Source organism: Bactrocera oleae, chromosome 3 (assembly GCF_042242935.1).
Source record: "Bactrocera oleae isolate idBacOlea1 chromosome 3, idBacOlea1, whole genome shotgun sequence".
NCBI classification, from domain to species: Eukaryota; Metazoa; Arthropoda; class Insecta; order Diptera; family Tephritidae; genus Bactrocera; species Bactrocera oleae.
The window spans coordinates 43,635,486-43,657,597 of record NC_091537.1 but is presented as its reverse complement, the minus strand read 5'-3'; the positions used below and the strand labels follow the sequence as shown (position 1 = coordinate 43,657,597).

Sequence of the window (22,112 nt, the reverse complement as noted above, 5' to 3'; positions counted from 1 at the left end):
TTTATATATCAATTTTAGTATTTCGTGGGGCCTCCTTTATTTTAAATGATGCAAAAACTTCGACTTTGCATAGAATCAGCTGGGTTTTGTAAGGTTTATGACCCGATCTCATTCCAAGATTGACGAATCGCATTTGTGAGTTCGAGAACACTGATGTATTGATTTCCTTTTGAGTATACTTTACCAACAAGTATACCCCAAAGGTTCTCGATAGGGTTGGGCCATTGCAGCATTTTATTGTTTTCTGAAGAAAACCACTTTCTCGATTGCCTCGAAACATGTATGGATGCATCATCCTGCTGAAAAATGAACTCTTTCTCACGATAATTTTTATAATAAGTCATCATCGCATCTTTTAACAACTCTGTTTAGATTTCGGAGTTCATTTTCATTGTAATAGAGCAAATTAGCGATGCTCCAAAATACGAAAAGGCAGCGCAAACCAATACAGTTCCTCCTCCGAAATTCCTTAGCTTACATCATGCTAAAAATAGCTGTAACATTTCGGGCCGTCCAAATTAAATTTTTATTCATCCGAAAAAATAACATTACACCATTCCAATCGCTTTGTGTTATGAACATCAGTGGGGTGACGGGAAGATCTAATTTATCCTTGATCTCGAGAAGATAACATATTCCGAGTGCTTTCGTAACGAATTTGTAACTGATTTGTCGAGAAGATAACTTATTCTGAGTGCTTCGTTACAAATTTTTCCCCTTTGGAGCGATGTAAGTTTCGCGTTTCCTCTCGTTGGAGCCTTGGCGCCATAGTTTTGGCCCTTTTTCAAAAATTTCCGTATTATTCTCTTACTTCTACAGATTTTAAAGAAGAATATCTCGAAAACTATAGGTCTTCTGTTGAATGTCATTTGTTCAAGTAAGTTAAAAATCAGCCATATGGAAAACTTCGTGTGAACGCCATTTCCCATAATTAAATTCATAAATTTGTGTTTTTCTTATCATGAACTTCACATGGGATAGATCTCCCATATTCGAAAATTTTTCCTAACCGTAAATGTAATTTTTTTATGTGAATCCATGAAATTGGCTACATGTATATATGAAAACATCCTCTGTCCGCCCATACTCACTTTATCTTCGAACTCGGAGATGATATACTAATATATACACATATAGCCGCAGGAGACTTATAGTTGTCGAGTATTCGCGTTTCAAGTCCATCAATTCACTAATTAAAGTATGTAATTTTTCAATGTGTTACATTTATATTATTCAACATTATATCTACTAACACATCACTAAATAGCTTTTACATATTTATTTAATATTAAATAGTGCGCATATATTAATTAAAGTTTCCTTAAAATTCCTTATATTCAGAGCTTGTAGTTTTGCGAGACTTACCCCTTCTGCGATGTGTTTTTGTGATAACATGGAAGATCAGCGTAATATGTGTTGTAATTTACCTAATACTTTGACCTTCATTTCTCGCCCTATTCACTTTTTTCCTAAATTGTGAAACTATTTGCACTGAATCTATTGAATTCGCTTTAGTTCATCTCAATTAATGCTTTCCGATACAAATAATCTACACAAAATAACCGATTCTTTCTTCTGTACTTATATAATTGTCCACTTATTCACGCTTCAAATTGACGACGTGTTAGTGCTCATATTTTTTTTGTTCTACATTGTATATAGTGGTTTTTTCTCGAATAAATTTTATGATCTTAACTCACTGCTCTCACTCAGAGGATACATACTGCGGGATCATTTTCTCTTGGGTTGGCCCTACCTATAGTTTTCTGACTATCTGAAATTTTCCTATATACTATGTGTCAGTTTAAGTTTTAGCATATTGTCTTCACTTTAAACTGAGTGATGTCCACATTTGTAACGGTGGAAAAAGTAAAGAACAGTTACCGATTATTTATGTATAATTTATAATGTTCTTATAAGAAATATGGCGTTTGAATTGTTTAATTTTATTATAACAATAAAAAAGAAATAACTGTAGTTATAAATACATTATCTTGAAAAAAAATCCGGAAATAGAGTTACCACAGGGATCTTCAATTATTTTCATTATTTATATAAGATATTGAATCTTGTAAAATAAAATTATTCACAGACGATGCACTTTTATTGGCAAGATTCTACACTATAGATAAATAGTCAGTCGTTTGCCGATTCTGAAATATCCAAGCTCCTAATCAACCAAAACAATGAGATTTTTATTGAAAATAGTAGTCGTCTTATCATGAAGACTTTAATTCCGAAAATAATCAAGCAATATGAAGGAATGACGACAATGTAGTGCATATACCTGCATCCAGTATATTTATTATACAAGTATGTAAATTGAGGAAGAAATAAATTTCATATTTATTTTCAGCAATAAGCGACATCGGTATGAATGTAACAAACAAATTTTTATCATCAGAGAATGGAATACCACACGACAAAGTGGCAATTTTGGATGCAGGTGCACAATACGGGAAGGTATGTGATAAACTATAATTCCTTAGAATTTAAGAAAATTATATATTTTTTACAGGTCATAGATCGCAAAGTAAGAGAATTACTTGTGGAATCGGAAATTTTACCGTTAGACACATCAGCTGCTGTCTTAAAAGCTAACGGATATAGGGGTATTATTATTTCTGGTGGACCAAACTCTGTGTATGCTGAAGATGCGCCCAATTATGATACCGATATTTTTAAAATTAAGATACCAATTCTTGGAATTTGCTATGGTATGCAACTTATAAATAAGGAATTCGGTGGTACTGTACACAAGAAAACAGTGCGTGAAGATGGACAAGAAAATATTGAAATAGAAACGGAGTGTCCTTTGTTCAAGTAAGTTAACAATCAGCCTTATTACAAACTTCGTGTGAACGTCATTTACCGTTGAAAAATTCACAAATTTGTGTTTCTTGTCGTGAACTTCACATGGGAAAAATCATGTGAATCTATGAAATTTGTTCACAAAATTGATATTGGTGAACAACTATCAATAAAATGTAAGCATTCTTTATTCATATTATAAAAACTTTTTTGTATATGAACTGAAGCCAATTAACAAAATACAGTTCACGTTTTTGATCAATAGCAAGGCCGAACATTCTGATATAGGAAAGGGTTTTAAAATAGAAAGCAAGGAGGAAGTGCATGTATTTTTAATGCAGTTACATGATTCTTCCAATAGCAAGGGGCCACCATCGAAATCGATTTCAGAATAAAAAATAGGTAACCATCAATTTTCAAGTTGTCACCCAAGGTGGGGCCATTTAGGAAGTTCTTTTAAATCCATTATTCTTGCAAATATACCAATACATTGACATGGCTTTTTGTTTATAGTGCTCGGTATCTTGTTATTGCTATTCCCTTAATTTACCAAATGGAACTGATTTCTGGAACCAGGTTTACCAGTGCAAAAAATTTTCGGCCTACCGCTTCCTCGTTTTCCGTTTGCAATGTTTTCACTTGGGATATCAGTTGTGTTATCGGTGTCGTCATGTACTTCAGTGTCTTCGCCTGCTTCACTTTTAGCGTCTTCTGAAGCTATTACGTATTTCTACTCCAGATGAACTTCTGCTTCCCTGCCGTCGTTTGAACTTTCTTCCTCACTACGCGGCTTGTTTGGTATTGTACCTATTTCCACTTATACTTGTTCTGTTTCTTTTTCTCGTATGCTGCCTGTCGTAGATTCATCAAAGATGACATCTCGCTTGTCAACCATTCGTCTCTCACTGCAATCGTACAAACGATAAGATTTTGCTGTTTATGAGAAAGAGTAGCCAACAAACGTGATTACTCACTAAACATAGCTGTATGTTATTATTTATATGAAGTATTGAATGCTGCCGTTTATGACAGTAAACGCAATTAAATTTACTTTGGCACTTTTTAAGTGTATGTGCATGTGATAGGCTGCTTGTACAAAGTCCTTTTGTCTTGTCTTTCGCAAGATTTGAGCTTATGCCCTCCTGTACAGAGTTCGCAAGAGGTATATTTGTTCTGTTCTGTGATGATAAGGATTGTGTTTTGAACAAGCTTCTATTTAAATTGTCGTTTTACTGACTTGGGATCTGAGAAAGCTTCTATTAAGGTCGTGTTGAATACCTTTTAGTTCAGTTTTTTTTTTGTTTTTTACTTGCAGCCACGTTGGGCATTTTTTTTCGAGATGAAAGCGATTGCTCCCACAACAGTAACGATATTTCTGGTAATGCTGCTATTATGCATATATTTACCAGAATAGGGTCCCAATTGTCTGTGGGAATGTTTTGTGTCGATAGAACCGACAAAAAATTGAAAACTGGATTGAATTTTAACAAAATTTTCACGTGTTTCCCTTTGAATTGTTGGGAAGTTCATTAATAATGTAATTTGTTTATCGATCAAAATTCTCTCGTTATCATATTGTGCTATTAGAGCTTTCCAAGCAAAATTGAAATTATCGTCATTTAGTGCGAACTGTTTTACTACTTGTATTAAGCAAGCTTGCCCTTTAGTTTTGTATCGGAGGTGATACAATTTTTGATCATTTGATAATTTAGGATGGTTTATGTAAACGGCCGTAAACATGTTCCGGAAAAACGGCCATTGTTCATAACCTCTATGAAATATTTTTGTATTAGATGCGGGCTTCTTGAGATGGATGTAGGTGCTATTTCTTTTATTAGCTTTAATTGATCATAGATTTTGTTTCTTCATACTGGTCTAAGCAGTTTTTATACTTGACGTAAGCAGAGGATTTAAAATTTTCTGGTATAATATAGGATATCTGCCTTTACAACTAATGCTGATTATGCATCTTTTTCTGTGGAGTGGAAACGGAAATATACCCATGAAATAAATACAATAAAAATCTCAAAACTAAATTATTTCCATAGTGTCAAATGTTATAAAAAAATGTGAACTTTGACAGCGGTCTCTCGAATCAAGAAGTTTCGTATCATGTTATCCATGGTTTACACACTAATTATCCCTTTTTGCTCAAATTACGTGCGTGACGCGGAATTGTGAGACTGTGCGCGGGTATAGGAAGGTTAATTTTGGCAACCGTTGCCATATGGCATCAAAATGTAAAGCGCCAAAAAGGCCAAAAACATTGGTTATAATGACCATTGTTTATTTGCAGTTTTAGCTGCAACAGACATACATATATGCAGTAGACGAAGTATGTTTATTTTTCTCGGAGAAAATAAAGACAAATATCCACTCTTTCTTAAAAGACCTTTATTAAAATTCTATAAAATATATGCTCGAAACATACGTAAAATTTAGTAAAATGTCTGATTTCACAAGTAAGCTACTGTTTTTGTAATTTATTTCTGCGGAATTCTTAGTGGTAGTTCGTTGTCTTACTTGTCATCTGTTCAGTAGCTCAAGAACTTTTTTATCTGTACATAATTAGACTTATACACTGTACAGTTACTGACAATAAAATAGATTTACATCTTCTAAAATGCTAAGGTAGTGATAACGGTCCATGATTTCCCAAACCCAAAACCGCGGTCCAACTCTGGTCCAAGGATCACGTTTTGATAAAATTTCTATGTAATTGTAATCCTGAGACTGCAAAATTACAAGCTCTTAGCTTTATAAATAAAGGCAGGTAACCGGAAATTAAAATATCTGAATAATCGGTTGTATGGGAGATATGTGATATAGTTTCCCGATCTGGCCGAATCCGACAAATGTATTAAATTCACCTCAAAAACTGACGAAACAATTTTTACAAATCCCGAAAAATTAGACTTCATCTAAAAAATCGCTGGCTCGAAACCGGTTTTAGGCCCATATTCTTTGGTCAAAGTTGTTCACAATGGTCCGTAGAACATTTTCCACATACCCGATTTTTTAGAAAGGAAATTGTCCCGCTCTAGTGTAAATATATTCCGACACTGCACATAACTTTTCTTTAATTACCGGATTTTTTCTTGTTTGGATAAATGTATATATAATATATATATATATATTTTTTTTTACTGTAACTTGTCTATTTTATATTAATTCTTTTTTTTGTATACGTATATGTCACTGCATCGCACAAAATTTGTTTTTTGGTTTGTTTTTATATTTTATTTAAAAAACCATAGTGCCAATCACTATGGCTCTAAGGACCAATGTTTAAATCTTTCACTTTCACTCACCTCTTACCGCGCACTTAACCTTTGCAACAGAATACTCAAGATTCACGAAAAAAGAAGGTGCTTTGGTTCTCAAGCAGTGGTTTGTAGCAACATTTGCGTATAGGCGTGGTGTTTGCGTGGGATGTATGTTTGTGTGTATTAGTCATTGAGGCTGAGCTGCCCTATGTACTTGTATAAGCTTACTTTTCGTATTGGGGCTCTGGGCTTATACACATTTCTTATTTTTATTTTTCATGCTTCTAATGCACTAGTACAGTTCTTTACGTACACTAATTGTGATGGTTTTAAGCTTAACATAATTATTGCTAAAACCTTCTCGATTTAGACTTTTCACTTGGCCAAGAATAACGCATTCTCTTGTTTAGCTAAATCACCACAAATCACTGTCCAAATGTCTGCGTGCACCAGAACACATTGCATGTGTTTGCACCATGTATCTTAGTTGGTATCATCGAACCTTTCTATTTGGTATAGGCGACTGACATTATATATAATATTAAAGCTACAAACATTTTATGCGTCACACGCGAAATCGAATCGTATAGTTTATATTTATTCCGGCTCAGGTCCTGGACCTATAACCAGTTGCCAACTTTACTGCAGGGAGCCGGAATGAAGTAATAAAGGCTCGAGTTAAATGTTTAGATAATCGATCAATTCAATAGTTTATTAAACACTAAATTCATGAATTACATATTTCTGTTTACAAAGTTCAAAAATGAGCGTTAAACGAAAGGTCTTTCCCTGCTGCTGTTATTCTGGCTATATGGATGAAACTTAAACGTACAATAATAACCTACAATAAAAAAATCAAATATTGACAATATGGCGGCGTTTAAAAAAAATTTGAATTTTACCCCCAACCTCGCTCTCCATTATCTTCCCGATCTCAGATCGCCTGAAAATTGTTTTTTCTTTGTTTTTGTTATTTTGCCTTTCATTGGAAAAACAGTAGGAAGGTTTCCTCCTACTATGAATTTTTTTGCTTTCAAAAATTATCTACCCGGGTCTTAAACGAGAAGTATTAAAACTATACGCTATATTAAAATTGTGTTTGTTTTCAATTTTAGTCTGCTTAGTCGAACACAATCTGTGTTGCTAACACATGGTGATAGTGTGGAACGTGTTGGAGACAAATTAAAAGTGGGTGGTTGGTCATCAAATCGCATTGTGACCGTAATTTATAACGAGACCTTGCGAATATATGGCGTACAATTCCATCCAGAGGTAAGTAGCCTCGTATGAAGTATTAGTTTTTAAATAAATGGCTGATGGTCTATATTTTATGCAATGGAAAGGTGGACCTTACAACCAATGGGAAGCAAATTTTTTCAAATTTTTTGTTTGATATTTGTGGAGCAACACCTAACTTTACACTTGGGAACCGGAAAGATGATTGTATTAATTACATAAAGGAGAAAGTTGGTACTAATAGAGTTTTGGTAAGATCAATGTGGAAGAGTCGGAACTGTTAAAATGTTTATTTGTCGAGTTGGTTTAAAACTCTATTCTAGCTCATGCAGTATACAAATTTACTTAAACATTTTCCAGCTATTTAGGGAACTTATATTAATCTTAAAAATTATTAAAGTTTCTTTTTTAAACCAACATTTTTATACTCTCGCAACTTGTTGTTACAGAGTATAATAGTTTTGTTCACCTAACGGTTGATTGTATCACCTAAAACTAATCGAGTTAGATATAGGGTTATGTATATATAAATGATCAGGATGAAGAGACGGGTTGAAATCCGTCCGTCCGTCTGTCTGTCCGTCCGTCCGTCCGTCCGTCTGTCCGTCCGTCCGTCCGTCCGTCTGTCCGTCCGTCCGTCCGTCTGTCCGTCCGTCCGTCCGTCTGTCCGTCCGTCCGTCCGTCTGTCCGTCCGTCCGTCCGTCCGTCTGTCCGTCCGTCCGTCCGTCTGTCCGTCCGTCCGTCCGTCTGTCCGTCCGTCCGTCCGTCTGTCCGTCCGTCCGTCCGTCTGTCCGTCCGTCCGTCCGTCTGTCCGTCCGTCCGTCCGTCTGTCCGTCCGTCCGTCCGTCTGTCCGTCCGTCCGTCCGTCTGTCCGTCCGTCCGTCCGTCTGTCCGTCCGTCCGTCCGTCTGTCCGTCCGTCCGTCCGTCTGGCCGTCCGTCCGTCCGTCTGTCCGTCCGTCCGTCCGTCCGTCTGTCTGTCCGTCTGTCCGTCCGTCCGTCCGTCCGTCCGTCTGTCTGTCCGTGCAAGCTGTAACTTGAGTAAAAATTGAGATATCTTTATGAAACTTGGTAGACATGTTTATTGGTACCGTGAGATTGCAGGTTGGTATTGCAGATAAATTGCCATAACTGAGCTCCGCAATACGATACTAGACTGTTATTCGGTACACAGGATTCCATTAGGGAGGGGCATCTGCAGTTAAAATGTTTTTGTTTTAAGTGGGCGTGGTCCCGCCCCTAATAAGCATAATGTGCATATCTCCTAAACTGCTAATGCTATAATAACAAAATTAACTGGAAGCAAATGTTTTTAGAACCTCTACCTACACTGTGAAAATAGTCCGCCCACTCCCCATATAACGGTACTGTTAAAAACTACTAAAAGCGCGATAAATCAAGCACTAAACACGCCAGAGACATTAAATTTTATCTCTGAGATGGTATGAGATGACTTTATAGGAACCGCGTTCAAAATTAGACAGTGGGCGTGGCACCGCCCACTTTTAGGTGAAAACCCATATCTTAAAATTTGCTTAACCGATTTCAACCAAATTCGGTACATGACATTCTTTTGGGAAATGAAATCAGATTAGAACCACGTCTACTTCCCATATAACACCATTTTCAATTCCATCTGATTCTTTCACTTTCCACTATGGAAATCAGGCAACAATGACTGTATCGGGATAAAACTTTGCGTGAATAATACGATTAAAGTATGCCACCCTGTGACCTTGTCTAAATCGAACCAAAACTGTTCAAGCCCCTAAGTACTAAATATGTGGACCCCAGTGCCTATAGTTGACATTCTACCGAAAATATCAGTCAATCCACAAAGAAATCTCAAACGAGTATACCATTTGACTTTGTGAGAGTATAAAATGTTCGGTTACATCCGAATTTAGCCCTTCTTTACTTGTTTAATCTGAAGATTGTCCTTGCAATTGGACATTAACTTAGATATTAATCATCGTATATCAAAATTTGTTAAGGTGCTGAGTCTATTATTATACATACTGCATTATATAATATATTACTGTTATTTTTTCAATGGCATAAAGAAATGTGAAATTGAGGCAACTGTTCAATACAATACCACTTGCCTTGACTTTTGTACGTTTAAAAGCCAGAAGACATGCAATATTTTTAATAGTGCTTGTTTTATATTGAACTTATTTTAGAAAATTCCAAAAAAAAAAAAACTAAGAAGGAACGAAGATAGCAACTCTTAGTTTACATATGGTATATGGGAAACGCTGTTTTAAGTGTTTGGTAGCATTGCTGAAATGTATACCAAAAAATAAGAAATAGCTGCACCAAAGCTATAATACCCTTCACAGGTGCATTTTTTATAGCATAAAGGATTATAAAAAGATCTTTATCTTGATTTTGATCGGTCAGTTTATATGGTAGCTATATGCTATAGTGGTCCGATATCGGCGGCCCCGACAAATAAGCAGCGTCTTGGTGAGAATACATACTTTCAATAAAAGCACTTGATTCCGACCGTTCAGTTTGTATGGCAGCTTTATGCTATGCCGGTATCGGCAGTTCCGACAAATGAGCTGCGTTTTGGTGAGAAAAGGACGTGTAAAAATACCTGGTCGATTTTTCCAAAACTGAAGGACTAGTTCGCATATAGACAGAACGGACATGGCTAAATCGACTCGGCTCGTCACGCTGATCAATTATTTTATATATGTATGTATATACTTTGTAGGGTCAACGTTTCCTTTTGGCTGTTACCAACTTCGTGGCAAACTTAATATAGCCTGTTCAGGGTAAAAAAATACGTAAAATTATACGTAATAAAATGGAAATAATGACATTCATTGAAAGTTAAAAATCCGTTTGTTTAGAATGGTTAATTTGAATTAATTTCGGCGAAAAATTACGAAATCCCCATATTCTCAAGTTTAATCATTTCGGCAATTAAAATCAAAATCGTAAATATTTGTTTAATCATTTAATACATCAATATACACACATTGTTGTTGCTGTAGGCAGTTCGTCTTGAGTACTTGCTTGATTTTAAGATTTTTATCTACTATAACAAGGAATGACATTAGTACATAATTTACTGGCTACTCTAATTAAATTAAAGTGAGGTTGGTAGACTTTATTACCAAAAATGGCTTAAGGATTTGTTTTGGGATAAGTGTCGTTGTTATACTTGTACTATAATCAACTATATTGTGGTAGATGAAATGCATAAATTGTCAAAAACTAAGAAGTGACCATCTCATTCAATTATTAAATGGAATTTTATCGACTTAAAGTTGTACTAATATTTTTTTATTTTATTTATAATATTTATTGACTACGCCAATAGTATATTAATTAAATAATTCGCAGGAAAACTGTGTATTTTAAATTTGGTTTAAAATGCACATAAAATTAAATGAAGAATACAAAAGTTCTTATAACTGTTCAACCTTTTAAGTAAAATCTTGATTTCATCAAATTTATTATCCACATTTTTTTTAAGTATTCTATAATTATGGTCTCAAAACCAAATTTGAACAAAAATTAAAGGTTACAAATATATGAAAGATCTGAGTGTCAAGCTGAGTCGATTTAGCCATGTTTCGTATGGCTGCTTGTCCGTTCATCTGTCTGTATACGTAGATAGCCTTTTATACCGACTTACCGGTATGAAGTGAGCGTTAAGATACAAATGTTTGGTAGGGAACATTTGTTTTGAACGAGACTAAATTTTTTTGTTTTTTAGTTGGCATGACATTTAATAACCTTACAGTCATAGAATAAACATCATATTTTTTCATTATGTTGAATATGTCAAATTTTGTACCGGAAAGCATTAATATTTTGTTTCCATTTAAATAAAAGTGCTACAGAGAACGTGGAAGACCACCAAAAAAGTTTGAAGACGCCGAACTGCAAGCAATATTGGATGACGATGATACTTTGAGTCAAAAGTAAATGGTAGCCATGTTAAATGTTGCACAACAAACAATTTCGGACCGTTTGAAAGCTATGGGAAAGATCCAAAAGTGTGGAAAATGGATGTCACATGAGTTGACTGATAGACAAATGGAAAACCGAAAAAACACTTATGAAATTTTGCTTCAAAGCCCCGAAAGAAAATCAGTTTTGCATCGAATTACAGCAAATTATCAATTTGAAATATGCATTGATCGAAAAACGATAAGAATGGGCCAGAAGACACAGAGTATCAGCAAATATGCAACACAGTAGCTGTACTGCTGCTACGTAGCTCGAACGCACCCAATGTTTTTTTTACTTGTATATTCAAAATTGGAATTTAAATTTCATTTTCATACCGATACACCTGTTATATTTTGGGATTTTGTAACCCTGGTGTTGCAATTTGGCAACTCATAACTGACATTGACTTTGACATTTTTGATGTTATACATACTCAGAACGTTTTGACATACGAGCGCTATTTGAGTTGTTTACCGTAACTTAAAATATTGATTTCGTTTAAAATATTGAATTAAATCGATAAACTTAATTACATTTTTGGCGATGAAGCTTCATCAAAGGGTAGTGTTAATCGAAATTATAATGAATTCGTGAAATTTCGTGAAGGTCGTCGTTGACATTGCAAGATCGTCATGTAACCTATCGTGATATTAAGACAACTACAGACATTAGTAGTACTAGCAGACATTCAATATTGCATGAATATTTGACTGAAAAAAAAATTGTTCACGTTGAATGCCACACAATTTGTCAAACGCTTAAAAAATGCTCGTGTCGATTGGTCGAGAGAAATGTAAAATAAAATAAAAAAAACAATTGGTTCCCTGTTTTTTTTTGGAAAAACTAGATATGTCGCAACCATACCACGAGAACAACGCAGAATAGTGAATTTTGAGCGGTATAAAACCATTTGGTTACCAGTTGTCTATCAAGAAAACCAACCGCCGAAGACGGACAATGCGAGCCTCTTCACCACGACAATGCGAGCTTTCACACATGGACTGAAACAACTGCATTTTTGAGCACTCAAAATACCGATTTAATGAGTCATCCGTCTTATAGTCCTTACTTAGCAACGAACCACTTCTTTTTATTCCCGTACGTAAAAAAAAAACTTGGAGGTCAACGTTTTTCGACACCGAAATTGTATTATTATCCAAGGCAGCGCTACAATCTCCGGACAAATTGTTTAGATCGGGCTCCTATACCATATAGCTGCCATTGAACTGACCAACCAAAATAAATACCTTCATAAAATATCTTTTTTCCTTATTAAGTAGCCTTAATTCGACTTAAAGGTTGTTTATGCCAAACAATGTGGCTAGAAAGAACTGGCAAAACGTTTTCCGTTGGATGTAAACCGTTGGCCGAATACATTTGCTCCACCTGTGAGGGTATTATCGCTTCAGTGCAGCCGAAGTTAACGTTTTTGATGGGAAATGTGTTTTGTTAGGTAGTAATACGATTTCGTATTTCTTAGACGGCAGTCGATTTTCTTCTACAAAACTTGTTATGGTAGTCTGAACACTAGTGCTGATTGATTGCGCTAACTGATTCAACAAAATACTTCAAATGATAGCTTCTAACTGAATATTTTTATGCTCTCGCAACATGTTGCTACAGAGTGTAATAGTTTTGTTCACCTAAAACAATTTGAGATAGATATAGAGTAGTACATTTATAAATGATCTGGTTAACGTGACGAGTTGAAATCCGAGTGACTGTCGGTCTGTCTGTGCAAGCGAGAACTTGAGCAAAACAACAGATATCTTGATAAAACCTAAGATAGGTCGTACTACAGATGGGTGTAACCGGACTACAGCCACGCAAAAACGCCTGGTATAGATTACAGAGCATTAAAGGAAGCCATGATTTTAAAACCAAATGTGTTCGCAAAAAGGTACAATGCATGTTTAAAAAAAAAATATTCCCCGAACCATGGAAAGTTCAGCGATTGGTTTTACTAACTAAACCAAATCAGCCTCCAGAGGAACCTCATCATATCGACCTTTGTGCTTGCTTGACAAGATTGGCGAAGTGTACGAAAGCATAGTAAGAAACCGCTTGGAGTTAGCAATCCAGAAATCCGGCGGATTATCAGGCTTTATAAAAAGGAGGTCCACTATTGACGCACTAAACAATGTCGTTGACACTGTGAAATACGCTGAAAGTGGAAAAAAATGGAAAGGCGGGACTAAAAATAATTGCGCGCTGATCACCTTGGATGTGAAGAATGCCTTAAACTTAGCAAAATGGGCTAACATAAGCAAGGATCTGTATGAAATACGCGCTCCTCAATATCTTGTAAACATTATTATAAGTTATTTTGAAAACAGACAACTAATTTCGACACTGATGAAGGCACCAAGAGCTACGCTATTTCGAGTGGGGTACCGCAAGGCTCGGTTTTAGGCCCCCTTCTATGGAACGTGATGTATGATGGGGTGCTAAAAATAAAACCAACCAGGAGCCGTGAAATTAATCGCATATGTAGATAATCTTATAGTGGTAGCAGTGGCTAAACATCTAGATGACCTCCGAGCAAATGCAATGAATGCGGCAATGGTTCTCCTCCATTAGTTTAGTACTGGCTGAACACAAGACAGAAGTTCTGCTAATAAGTACTAGAAAAGTGGAGAAACAGATATCTCTCACCATAGAGGAGTGTGATATTCAATCCCAGCCACAACTAAGGCTTTTGGGAGAAATAATAGACTCAAATTTAAGGAGCACCTAGAATACACCTTGGGTAACGCAAACAAAATCCTCATCCGCGTTCCAGCCGCGATTTTTACTCGCAAAAGTAATGAGATCGGTTGTATTCTATGCGGCCTCATTTAGATCCAGGCGTTTAACCTTAAATCATATGCAAAAAAAAAAAGACTAGTAGTACTCGCTTTTCGAGTACAAGGGAAAAACTTAAAACTTCAATCGGTGGTAGTTTTATGGTGGAAAACTTGACGACACTGATGTGCCAGTCCCCTGAGAATTGGAAAGCTGTCAGCGAAGCGGCAGCCTCAATCATGACAAAACTAATGCATATAGAAAAGCTTAGACGTCAGTCAGTCTGTACCATAGAGGAGACGTAAATGTCTTATCACTCCCACGAAGTAATACTTAATTAGGTGGTTCCGTGGGAGAGTCTAGAGATGGGAGTAAGTTAGGCTTGGCTTAAAAAAAAACAAAAAAAAAAGGACGACTGCCACGCTCACAAAACGCTAATAAACGGAATACCTATAAAGTGCCCTAACTATGCACTAAATTAAGATACGTAACAGTAATTTGGTACGGGGGATCGCAGTAACGAGGGACACCACTTAAAGTGGGTGTGGCCTAAAAACATCCAAAAAATGTGCTCACTGAACAAATGCGCCACAAGCATTCAGAAAGAATCTACATATGTGTAATAACAGTGTGGCTTCTTGCTTGTTATTGTAAACATTGAATGCAATACTTCCTACTTTTAATGAAAATACAATATATTCGATAATCTCATATATCACTTTACCTTGCGAGAGTATAAAATGTTCGGTTACACCCGAACTTAACTTACTTACATGTTTCAAGTAAGACTTTATTTAAGAACCAGCTGTAGAAATGCTTTGTTGAAGCTTACTAACATAGGTACATCTGAGAAGCAAAGGTATCCTGAATTCGAAAACGTACTAGGTATCGATACAGTTTAATTACAGTATTTATGCATCATCGGTAGACAACGTCAAACAACATTGCAAATGCGACGCGTCGTACAATTTGACGTTATAGAACACTTTTATGCAAAGTTTACTTTCGTAATAAACTGTTTTTTTTGCGAGCGTATATAAGTAAAAAAGAATACAATTTAATAGAAGAGTTCAATTATAAATAAAATCTTCACTTTCACCGAAAATAGAATCACAAATATCCATAAAAAATAAAATAAAGCAATTTATATGGAAGCTTATCAATCTGACTTCGATATGTAAAAGCCAAAATGCATCAACTTTATTTGTAGTGCCCGATTCTGGCTCGATCGACTACCAAGTTAATGCACTACAAAAAATAATGCAATGTCAGAAATATTTCGTATGTATTACATAACATAATATTTTGTTCATTCGATTGCGAAGTCAGCCGTAGTTGATATTAGAAAACTCAGAAAATGTACCGATCACAATCACGCCTATTACCCATAAAACACAATTTTAAATTCCATCCGTTTTTTGCACTTTTCAGCATACAAATCAAGCACCAAATATAATTGCCCTAAAATATAACTGGCCCCAAGTAGTGCCTTTAAGGTATGCCATCTCAAGTCTAAACATTGTCAAAGTCGGACCATAACTGTTCAAGCGCCCATATACCGAAAATGTGCACCTCAGTGCCTATGACTGAATTTTTACTGAAAAAAACGGTCAATCAGTGAGATATATTATTGAAATTCGTAAAGAATCCTTTCCTGAAAATAGTATGTCTGTATGTCAAAAATGAGTTAAATTGGAACAATACTTAAGTACTTAATAGAAAGATTTTCGAACTTCCGGGTGATTTTATACCGCATATATCGGCCAATATGTGATTTATCTTAATTAAATTGACTATGTGTGTATTTTTATTTTACGTTGTTATTTTTTTTCTAAAAATTTTATACTCAGATCGTGGTACCCCGGTACCCGGTTGCTAAAAGACGTCGGTAAAGTTGGTTACTAACATAAGGGTTAACGGTGCATCTCTATTCATAAAATGGACAAAATCAGGTGAAAACTTGCCCTAGCCCTTAGATAACTATTATCAGGATTTTCAAACGTCCGGTTGACTTTATTTCCTATTTATTGGGCATGGTATGTGGGGTACCTTAATAAAATTTCAAGAGATCTGTTTCTGTTAATATGTAGTAATCCCAAAAATATATAAAGTCGGGTCAATACTACACGTATCGCTATATACCTAGTAACAGATTTTCAAACTTCCGGTTGGCCTTATACCGTATATATCGGCCAATATGTAAGATATCTTATCAAAATTCACTGAACGTATAATATATATTTTAGTTTAATGTCGAAAATAAGTGAAATTATATTATACTACAAATTATAATTTCCATTATTCTAACAAACTTTGTTATATTAATGGTTTAGTGCTGAACATGAACGGAGTTGGTCTAGATTTAGACCATTCTTACCGATTTGGCCGGGACAGTCCTGGATTCCGAGTTAAGCGTCCCGGGCTTAGAAATTAAAAAAAAAAACTCTTAATAAACGCCTTGTATGTTCTATTTTTTCATTCTATTTTATTTTCGGTTTGAATATATTGAATTTTGTAGTCGATTTTGTCGAGAACGTCAGAGTGGTTCACTGACAGCTTATTACTTTCATTCAACATTCAAAGTGAAATGCAAGACAGTTTTGTTAATTTGAAGCATAAATATTTACGAATAAATATTACTTTTTGAAATGTCAAAGCGAAAGTGTGTTTTCAACGATAATTTGAAGAAAAAATAACAATTTTAAGAGACACTTATGACGATTCCAACGTTCGTTGCGCCTAATGTAATGCAACTATTTCGGTTGCTGCTGGTGGAAGCAATGATATTGAAAATCATTTGAAGACAAAGAAGCACAAAGAGGCAGCAAATGCTTCTTTTCAAACTTCAATCATATCAGATTTTATCATCGGAGAGAAACCAGATTTGAATCTATCGACGATGGAAGGCGAGGCACAATTGATGTGACTCACAGTTTCTGATTTGTTATTCAAAAAAAAGTACGTGTGGCACTCGGGGACTGCCGCAGTAAAGCTATTACATAGCATTTTATATCAACTTATACAATTATATTATAATTATTTATTTATTGTTTATGCGGTATTTTTTTTTCTTTGATATTAATTCAAGTAACACTTTTCGAGCGTGGTGACCCATAAGAAAACAAATTTTTTTCTTTTATTGAATAAATGAGAAGTTAATATTTTTATTATCTTACAATACATGTAGGTTATTCAGGAATTTATATCATTGACACTATAGGTTTTTTGGTAACTGAAATAAGAAACATAAGTTTGAGACTGGATATCCTATAAATATCTGGAAAATACAGTGTCAATGGTGGTGCCATATTTTGTTGTAGATTTTTGTGGATCATTATTCATTTACAAATTAAATTTTTCCGAAAGAAAATTTGTCAACCGCTCTGATTTTTTATCATCGAAGTTGATGTTGAAATCGCCACCCAAGATAAGTGGAAATTTATTATCATGTGTACCAAGTATTTTCGACCTTTCTTCAGTGTACTCCAGTAAAGTGCGATGAATAAAATGCTCTACCTTGTCCAATTTTGGATTCGGAGAAATGTAAATTGCTACCATGACTATATATAGGCCATTTCTAAGTTTACATAAGCACGCACAAATATCTCCAACAAATGAGCGCCTAACATTAACATCGCAAACGTGTGCAATATTTTTTTCAATATTCGGAGTCATAATATTGGTAACATTATTAATATTTTGGTAAATAGCTACCCCACCTTTTGGAACACTATCTCGTTTGAATTGAACAATACAATTGAAATTAGGTATTTCAATCGGATTATCATGCCTCATGCAAGAAGTAACACATTTGTTTGTCTCGTAACTGAATCTTGTAAATCGTATTTCTGAGTATTTAGACTTTGGCAATTCAAACTCATTATTGAAATGCCAATACTATTACTTATGAAATCTAAGACACTTTGAGCTATCGTCTGAACACTATTTAAAGACAGTCTTTTGAATTCTTGCAACAAAGATGCAGTCGATTCAGCTTGTCTTTGATTATGATAAAACTGGAATGTAGATTTATCGTTTTTCTCGTGATACACAATTTTTCAATATTAGTCACCCGAGAGAGCGCAACATAAACGAGTTCCTGAGAATGTGCTTTACTATACTCATATACTAGTTCGTCAAAAGTTCCATCTTGCGACTTATGTATAGTTAGAGCAAGGGCTGAAGTTAATGGAAAATGTTTGCGTTTGGCTATATATTTTCTATCCGATATTAATGAAATATTTGCTGTTCGTACAATAATTCAATGGAAACAGCAAGATTTCCGACTCTTTTTTGCACTGCTAAAGCGGCTGCTTTTTGCCTTTTTTTTCTACCCACTTTATCTGAACCACAAAATTCCAGCCAAACTCAAATCAATGTGTTACTTTTATAATATTCTAGATGGACCAATTTCCCAACAGCACCATTTCCAACAAGAAAAGTAATGTGATAAGGCAGGCCTCCAGTGTCAATTATAGATTTTTTATGTAATTTAAGCCTAATATTAGCTTCTTGCCCCCAATAATAACGTCTACGGACGTTGAAAGAACTTTGTTTTCACAAAATCAAATTCTTATAGGCGGCAACAGCTTTTTGAAAAATAAACAAACTCCCATCAGGACATAATGTAGCAACATCCTCTGTTTTAAAAACCTCGATTTAATAAGTTGAAACTCATGCTTATCTAGTACATCTCCATTACCTTGTTTTTGTCAAAACTTGTGAAAATGCAATATTAGCTTGTCTCATTACTGTGGTAAGTTGATAGAATTTTAATTTTCTCCATAAATGTGGCCCAAATGCTCGTTCTGATTGTCTTGTAAATTAGTGTCGATCTTACTGGTGGCAATTGCCGTAAATCTCCGATCAAAATAACATCTATACCTATCTGTGTATTTTCCTGTTATTTGCTTAAGACGATCAATTTTATGTAGAAGTGCTGCACTAACCATGGTAATTTCATCAATGATCAGTACTCTGACATATCTGAAGAGAGATCTATACAATTGCAACTTTTCTGATGACAGAGGCAAAAGTTTTGAAAGAGAAATTTTGAGAGCTGTGTGAATAGTTGTACCATCCATAGCCACGGCAGCTTTGCACATGTAATATAGGCATTGTAGTAACCATCATTATCAGTGAACCTGTTGTAAATTTCCATAAAAAGTTTGATAACGAATGATTTTTTCGTACCAGCTGGTCCCGTAAACAAAATTTGAAATGGTTCTTGAATTGAAGTCTGCAAATGATGAATTATATTCATTAGAATATCTTTTTGTTGATCATTGGCCATTCGCATTAAATCATATAATTGTTGAGAATCCATTAAATTATCTCTTTTTTTTAGCTATAGCGCCAAGTTTATGCAGAGATTCATTTTCTAAATCAACGTTAGCAGTTGAGTTTGGATCAGGTAACAATAAGTCATAAGGATCTCTTTCATGCAATATATCAACCGCTCTTAATAATTCTTCGTCTTGTTGTTCTTCATCGTTCAAATTTGATTCAAACTCTTTCCTACGTTCTAATATCGTATCTTTGTTGTCCTCGTATATTTGTATGAACTTATTTTCAGCAATAATATCATTTTCTTCATTTTGAAAAGGAACATGCAACAGAATCATCTCACGCCCATAATTGTTGTAATTGTCAGCCAAATCGTAGTTCCTGTATCTTATTGTTCTTGCAGTATCTCTTTTAGCGTAAGCCCCCTTTTTATTTAGGTAATATTTTGCAACAAATTGTGCTAACGTAACATCGCGGAGTTCTTCGGGTCTTTTCTCATAGTTTGAACCAATTCCATTTTCAAACGTTCGTACAATCATCATCTAAAGCTTGAAGTTCATTCATAGATTTTCTAATTCTTGCGCGTTCAGTAGGAAATACCGTTGGAATGTAGACTGTCACCACTGATGACTTAGCAAAAGGTTGTCTTAATAAATACCAAGAAGCTTCTGGTGCCGGCATTTCAACAGACTGAAGTATGTCAATACTCATTTTTTGGTGATATCGACAATGTCGAATTCTGGATGCTCGTCCATTATGTCAATTATTTGTCTTTGCAAATTACTAATCCCTCTATTATGCTTATTGACATATTCAACAACATTTGTTGCACAAGCATATTCATCTAGTATAATCTGAAAATCCATGTTCGATTTCAAATGATGTAATACGAATGGATTGAAAGTATTGTGCCATTTTTCTGCTGATGTCCTTTTATAAAATAATTTTGGCCTATTGATACCAGCACGAATAATATTGTAGTAATATTCATCAGAAATAATATCAATATGCGAGTAAAATTCATCAAAATTTTCAAGATTATTTCTTAAAAACTTAAATCGTTTCTTATATTCTTAAACAACTGCTTCTAAGTAATCGGGATCAGTGTCTTTCATAGGTATCAAATTAATAGTTTTTTTTTGTTGGCACCATTTACACCAAATCTAAATACATTTGTCCTTTTTATTAGGATTATTTTTTTGAAACACGTGAATGTGTGTTTGTGTGTTACTAGTTTTATATTTCCAGACGCCTCTGACGTTGACACAGAAACATTTTACGCATACTTTGTATTCAAGCAAAGTTTTACCCGCAAACGATTTAAAATATTTTACAAAGCAAAAATATTTTTCCATGGCTCGCAAAATCTGCCTCGATATATAATATATATTTCGCATGAATCAATTAGTGTACAAATTTACATACTTATGTTGCATCTAGACAGATATACAAACATTACGCGTATTTATTTTCCTTACGGAATTGCTTGATTCTGTCGCCGTGCTCAAAGCCCGCGATAAAAGCTATGCAATAGCTTAATAATAATGTTACCAATATTATGACTCCGAATATTAAATCATTTATTTTTATTACTTAAATTTTTATTAAATTCTACATTTTCATTTGCCATTAAAAAAACTTTCTCTTAAATATTATTATTTTTGAATCACAGTGCTGTCTCTTCAATTGATTTGTTTCTCTTGAGATATGCGAAATACGATACTCCTAAAAGTATGCAAATACTGAGCGCATAAGCATCATTTCCGTTACGGAATTTGTTGAGCCCTGAGCTCAAAGCTTGCGATAGAAGTTATGCAATAGCATAAAAATCATTTAAAAAAACAGCAGTTAACCTCCGAATCAAAATTTTTCAAACTTTTTATTGTAGATCAAACGACCGCGCAACTAAAAACATTTCGGTCGATTTACTAGGGAAATAGCCGATATCAGGACCACATCTCCCCCTTTACTGCTCGCCTGCACAGCAACACGGATCTTTCGTCAAGAATTCTAAAACACGTAGAAAGTTAATGTCTAAGCACCACACGGACTCTGGGTCTATCAAAAGACATATCCCAAATTACCTCTCGGTGCTTATCTGTAAGGTCCTTGACCTTTTAAATGCCCACGGTTCCTACTCCTAGGTTATCCGAATTGAACCTGTTCGATCTAACAGCAGAGGCTGCTGTGTTACAGAACCGACTTCTCTTGGGGTGTACTCAAGTCCTATTGGTCTGCATTTCTTCGGGGAGGTCTTGGGTTGGTGCCGTGCTTTTTTGCATTGCGCCACAGTTACCATCGAAGCAACGCTCCCGGCTGATTAGGCTGAATTATCACCTCAGCACACTCCTTCCTTTCCATTCTTTGCCCTTATCAGCCTTCTTGTTCCAAAATCTCATGATCATAAAATATGATGATAAAATAATTGATGGTAAAAATAATGATTGCTTTCTTTTACGACACTTTAAAAATTACCTAAAATTCATGTCTCTAGACTAGAATATCCACATAAACGGTTTGAAATCAGATGGAAAGCCAAAAATCACTATTCCGGCTAAATTGGGGACAGGTAAAGGTCTGAGCTGATTTCATTGACTATGGGTATTAGTCGAGTGTACTCGCAAACATTTTCTTACACATTGAAGGATATATTCGGTATAAAGTCTGCTATAATAACCAATATCATTTTATGTATATGCATTCATATTGTTTTATTACATTATGAACAAAAAAATAGGTGTACACAGTTTTTATTTAAT

At 35.0% G+C, this 22,112-nt stretch overlaps 1 protein-coding gene across 4 annotated transcripts in view; it reads left to right on the top strand.

Annotated features, from left to right (window-relative positions):
- The window catches only part of bur (GMP synthase burgundy), a 78,608-nt gene that overhangs the window by 18,158 nt on the left and 38,338 nt on the right, over positions 1-22,112 (top strand). For all 4 annotated transcript variants that reach the window (XR_004976495.2, XR_004976501.2, XR_004976526.2 and 1 more), the window contains 4 exons: positions 2,357-2,463; positions 2,519-2,823; positions 7,193-7,349; positions 7,421-7,564. Coding sequence is in view for 1 of the 4 variants with exons in the window: in XM_036362920.2 (XP_036218813.1) it covers positions 2,374-2,463; positions 2,519-2,823; positions 7,193-7,349; positions 7,421-7,564 (696 nt within the window). In the remaining 3 variants the exon portion in view is untranslated. Of the gene's footprint in view, positions 1-2,356; positions 2,464-2,518; positions 2,824-7,192; positions 7,350-7,420; positions 7,565-22,112 lie in introns of those variants that run through there.